At 35.7% G+C, this 5,122-nt stretch overlaps 1 protein-coding gene across 1 annotated transcript; it reads right to left on the bottom strand.

Annotated features, from left to right (window-relative positions):
- Positions 1-214: 214 nt before the first annotated feature.
- Positions 215-1,903, bottom strand: LOC147487231 (protein FAR1-RELATED SEQUENCE 5-like). The gene is made up of 3 exons (XM_086573983.1): positions 853-1,903; positions 464-768; positions 215-385 (listed from the first exon to the last, which is right to left on the bottom strand). Exons 1-3 carry the CDS (start codon positions 1,901-1,903, stop codon positions 215-217), a joined length of 1,527 nt encoding a protein of 508 aa, XP_086430109.1.
- Between the last annotated feature and the right edge of the window lie 3,219 nt (positions 1,904-5,122).

Raw genomic sequence — 5,122 nt, 5'->3', positions numbered from 1 at the left:
TTACATTTTCTTTTTCCGGGTTGGGTGCTTGATCCTCCTCGTGTTCGTGGAGGCATGTTTAAAATGACGGTCCTTCCACACTGTAAGCTCCCAACAAACTGGATAGTCAATTTAAAATTCAGACAATTAAAAAAAAATAAAAATAAACACCCAAAAAACAAGAGTGTAACAACCCAACGGTCCTTCCATACTCGACAAGCATGTCATTCCACTCTTATTTTTTTAATTTTTCTGGACAATTTCTGGAGTCATGCTTAGCAATCTTATTACAACTTTTACACATTCTTCCTGAATTCTCTAAGGCTTCCTCCCTAGGGCCTTTCATTATCTTTACTTTCTTCTTCCTCCCCTTCGTTTGAGAAATGTTGGGATTTAAAACCGAGAGCTGAAAAGAAGATTTAAGAGTTAAAATCAAATAAGATTTTTATCATTGCAAAGATAAACAACAAACTAAATAAATTACCTGTGAGGTATCAACTATAGACTCTTCAACTGGAGGTGCTTCATTATTCATTGTATCTGTTTTGCTGATAGTTTCCTTGAGCTCCAAAACTCCAATAGACATTTCACTCATCTTCTGAATAAAATATGCATATGTCTCAACACTAATCGATGCATCATAAGCTAATTGAGTAGCAACCTTGATACAATGGGCAACTCTTAAAGGCTCATGGTCTTCATGACTAGCCACTAGTTCACCATCAAACACCGCTCTATATGTGTTTGCCTTTTGCGTCCACCGTTTCAAAATAAAATAATCTGGAATCTCTTCGATGTCATAACGCTAAAAAAGCTTTAAAATGTGAGCACAAAGTAATCCTTCGAACTGAAAATTCTTACATTCACAGTCACCCTTCAAGGTTCCTCTATTAAAAGTCACTTTCCAAATTGAAGTTTGCTTGATGTCCCTTGTCTTCACCGTATAAATTCCAGTTCCATGTATGTCTATCTCTTCTCCAACAATTCTATATTTCTTCTTAGCTTTTTCTAAATGTTTCTTGAATTTATTGAAAGCACTAATGGTATAAACTTTACCTGCATGCTTAAGGAGGAAAGCATCCTTAGAAACAATGCGAGAAGTATGTTCGGTGCGGTAATCAGATTCCCTTTCATTCCTGGCTATCGATTCCGAAGACCTCTCATTACCATAGACAAATTCCATAAGTGTAGTCATCGAACTAACGAATTGATCATAATGAGAATTCATTGATTTACTTCGCCCAGTCGTATGCATACCAGCAAAAAAAATGTCATTGTGATAAGCCGAAACCCAAGATGTACAGTTTTTATATATTTCTGTCAACCAAGTATTTTCAGTCATGTCATATTTCAACAGTAGTGCATACCACCTTCTTTCAAAATCAACAATCCTATATGACTTCCAAATAATATACGTAAGCTCTGAACACAATGTATCAAGCTTATGGTAGACAAAGGACAACTTCTCTGAAATTTTTTGCATAATGTGCCAAAGACAAAATCGATGTCGAGTAGCAGGGAAAACTCTTCTAATTGCTGCAGTCATCGCTAAATATTGGTCAGTAAGCATTGAAGTTGGTGGACGACTACCCATAGTTGCAAGCCATGTCTGAAACAACCACACAAATGTCTCTTCTATCTCATAAAGTAGCAGGGCACAACCAAACTGAATAGACTGCATGTGGTGGTTGACTCCAGTAAAAGGGGCAAAAGGCATACTGTAAACATTAGTTCTATATGTTGTATCAAAAGATACGACATCCTCAAAGTACTCATATTGGACACGGGACCTTCCATCAACCAAAAAGAAATTTACTGCAACCCCTTTTGTATCTAATTGAATGGTATAGTAGAACTGAGGATTTTCAACACTCTTTTGCCTAAAATAGTAAAGTACGGCAGTAGCATCATTGTCTTTAGGCATTTTCTCATCAAACCATAATGGTGGTTCCAACAATGCTTTCCCCTAAACCCAATCGCATCCCCATGAAAAACGTCTGCGACTTTCCCTACAGGTATACCGTTGTCATGAAAAACCTCTGTCAAACACTTCGCAGCTTCAGGCATATTTTTGTTATCTTCCATATACTGCCTCTTTGATGGAGAGACGAAACTGTGGCTATGGTTGTTTGCAGCAAATGCTCACATCATATATATTTTCAACTTTTCTTTTTGTAACTCGCATTCTAGCTTGGCAACCACACCTAACAGTTGAAGTATTTCTCGAAGCTACACCTTCACTTTCTTCTTTCTTGTTATGGACCCCCTCACGTGATCAAACCAATAGACAACTAGAAGGCAATTCAACACCAGTTTGTTTTTTATCTGTAGTCCGAACACGAATCTCAAATCCCTCTTGTTTACCAAACTCTCTATAGTAAGTCTTTGCTTCATTAACACTATTAAACTTCATACCTAAGTGCGGAGCAACTAATATCTCAACATCTTTACTTTGGGAATCAGTACAACGAGAAGAAGACCCGTCAACAGCTCTAACATTCCCTTCCATTTCTAGAAAATTCAAAAAACGAGGAAAATATCAAACGAAATAAATGCAGAACCATAACGAAATAAATATCAACCGAATCCCATATTAAATTTTGAATTTTAACTCTTAAAAAAATTAGACAGTAATTAAATGTAGGCGTGCGCCTATTAGTTGTGCTCTATCTATAGGCGTGCACCTATTAAACTAACCACGCACAAACACTAGAAAAAATGAAAAACGTGAAAGGTAGGTGGGTGGGTTTCCTCCTAACATTTAATACACTAAAACAAAATAGAAATAACTCACCAAAAAGGTAAAAAGCTTCAAACTTGAATTGTTTTCTTTAGGTGAGGAGAGCGGTCAAAGATTTTATGTAGGAGAGAGAGTTCATCAAGCTCTCAGTTGGGATTTGTTGGGAGAGATTGATTTTGTTGGGTGGAAGGGGAAGAGCTGGGATTTGTTGGGAGAGATCAATTTTGTTGGGTGGAAGGGGAAGAAGAGTCGGGTGGTTTGTTTGTGAGTTTTTCTTAGAATAGAAAGGCAAATGACCAAGTTACCCTCCCTAATTCCTTTGTTAAATGAGATCAAGATCTGGACGTTGGATGGACTATAATCTAGTGTATGTGGTGGGCTGTCAAGATTAGCTATCAATTGGAGCTGTCAAGGTAGCCAGCCTATATATATATATATAAAGGACAATGTTATATAATATGAAAACAAAAGAATAGTAAAGCGTACAAAAGAGTACCTAGAATATTGTTAAATCCAGCCTCCAAATGATAAGCAACATGTAGACTACTTCCAATCACAGTCGATAACCAATGGCAAGCTTCATGCGAAACAACCTAAAATAGTTAAATATGAGAAATACAAATGTATGGTGTTCAAACTCTTATCTTACCTTACAAAGAAAATAACACTATCTATAGCGAGTAATAACAGTTTCAAGTTGTTTCTACAGGCCAACTCCCTAAAGACTTTATCATCCAATTTATAAAGCCATTTGAATCACAAAACACGCAATTCCCTCAGGGCAACATAATGAGGTTTCTTACACCTTTTCAAATATCCAAGTTGAAGACAATTAGCTATTGCCTTTTCGAACCTGAATTGAAAAAACCCTAGTAAAGATTTTAGTACTCGATATTCATTAAGGGTCTGACACAGCTTATACCCTAATACTTCCAATTTTATGGACGCTTAGCTAACTTGTAATGTCTCAAGTTTTCTCAAAAAGGAAATGAACCACAGTTTACACCATACTGTTACTTTACTCTTACATCTAATATCTCCAGTACTTCGCACAATAAGTAAATGAGCAGTCTTTAGAAAATAATTCAGTGAAATTAATATTGGAAGTAACTTGATACTGGATGACTAAAAAATTGTAAATCTACCCATTCAGCATATGTGATTTGTATTAGTTAGAACTCACGATTCAGTTACAACACAAATAGAGCCAATAACGCAAGTACAAAAATGATCTTACCAATTTCCTGAAGGAAAGAGATCATATCAACTCCCACTGCTTTCAAAACCTGCATCGGTAAAAAATATAAAAAATTAGACCTATAACAGTGTGTCAATGGAAAAAAGAGAGAGTTTATGTTAAAAATTAAAGTAAACATATTTGTATTGGCAATGTGGGAAGAAAATTGTACATGACCAACAAAGCTTGGCAAAATGAAATCATGTCAAATATACTTTACGTACATGGGTTTCATTAACAGTTTGAGTTTGGATTTGCAAATGCAACCTTTCTCGTGCAGCGCGTACAGTTGAATGTTGCCAAAAAAAAAACATAATATTAATAAAAAGAAGTATATATAAATAAATATTAAGACATTATAGCATTTCAATACATGAACATGTCTCATAAAAATAAATTACATGCATGTATCTCAGCTTTATTACCATTTGAGTTTGAATTTTCTTACGTATCCATGGCCTATGAATTTCTACATGCGACTGCAAATGGGAGAAGTATCCAATACATACTCAGTGATAGCTTGAGAACATGTAAAATGAGTTTATGATAGAGGAGAGAAAAGGTAGACTTCAATTTTTAGGCACAATGATATATATCACTTTTCGGTATAAAGATACGAAATATTTATTTCGTTCATAGTAGACTCAAGTCCTTACTCACGTAATCTTGCGTTTAGTTGAGTAGGGATTCGAACCAACCTAAATTCTAGGACCACTTACATCTTTCTTATACTCTAAGTAGGGAAACTAGTGAGTAATATTTATTTGGATTACTAGCTAAGTTTAGTTTTGTTATTTAAATCCTAACGGACGCTTAAACATGCGAAATACAACAAGTGACGATAAAAATCTAAGATTTTCCTAAGATATTCAAAGAGAAAGAAAAGGTGGAAGATCATTCCACTCATGCGATGTCTTATAAACTTATCTTAAAATCAGATTACTACCTTCTCTAAGCTGTTTAGGGTTCATTATCAAACCCGAACCGGCTTAATTGTCGATCCCTAGTGAAATGGACTCATCTCTAAATCCATTTCCCTAGCATAAGAAGTTGAACTGGGGTTTCATCTCTGAAATCCCATCTCAACTCCTGGACTCATACAACATAATCCTGTTAACTATGAAAATAAGAGATTAGAGATAACTCGCGCGCGCGGCTTGCCCAGG

This window comes from Coptis chinensis, chromosome 7 (genome assembly GCF_015680905.1).
Source record: "Coptis chinensis isolate HL-2020 chromosome 7, ASM1568090v1, whole genome shotgun sequence".
Classification (NCBI taxonomy): Eukaryota; Viridiplantae; Streptophyta; class Magnoliopsida; order Ranunculales; family Ranunculaceae; genus Coptis; species Coptis chinensis.
Note: the sequence above shows the minus strand (reverse complement) of the source record. Positions and strands in the feature narration are given on the sequence as shown.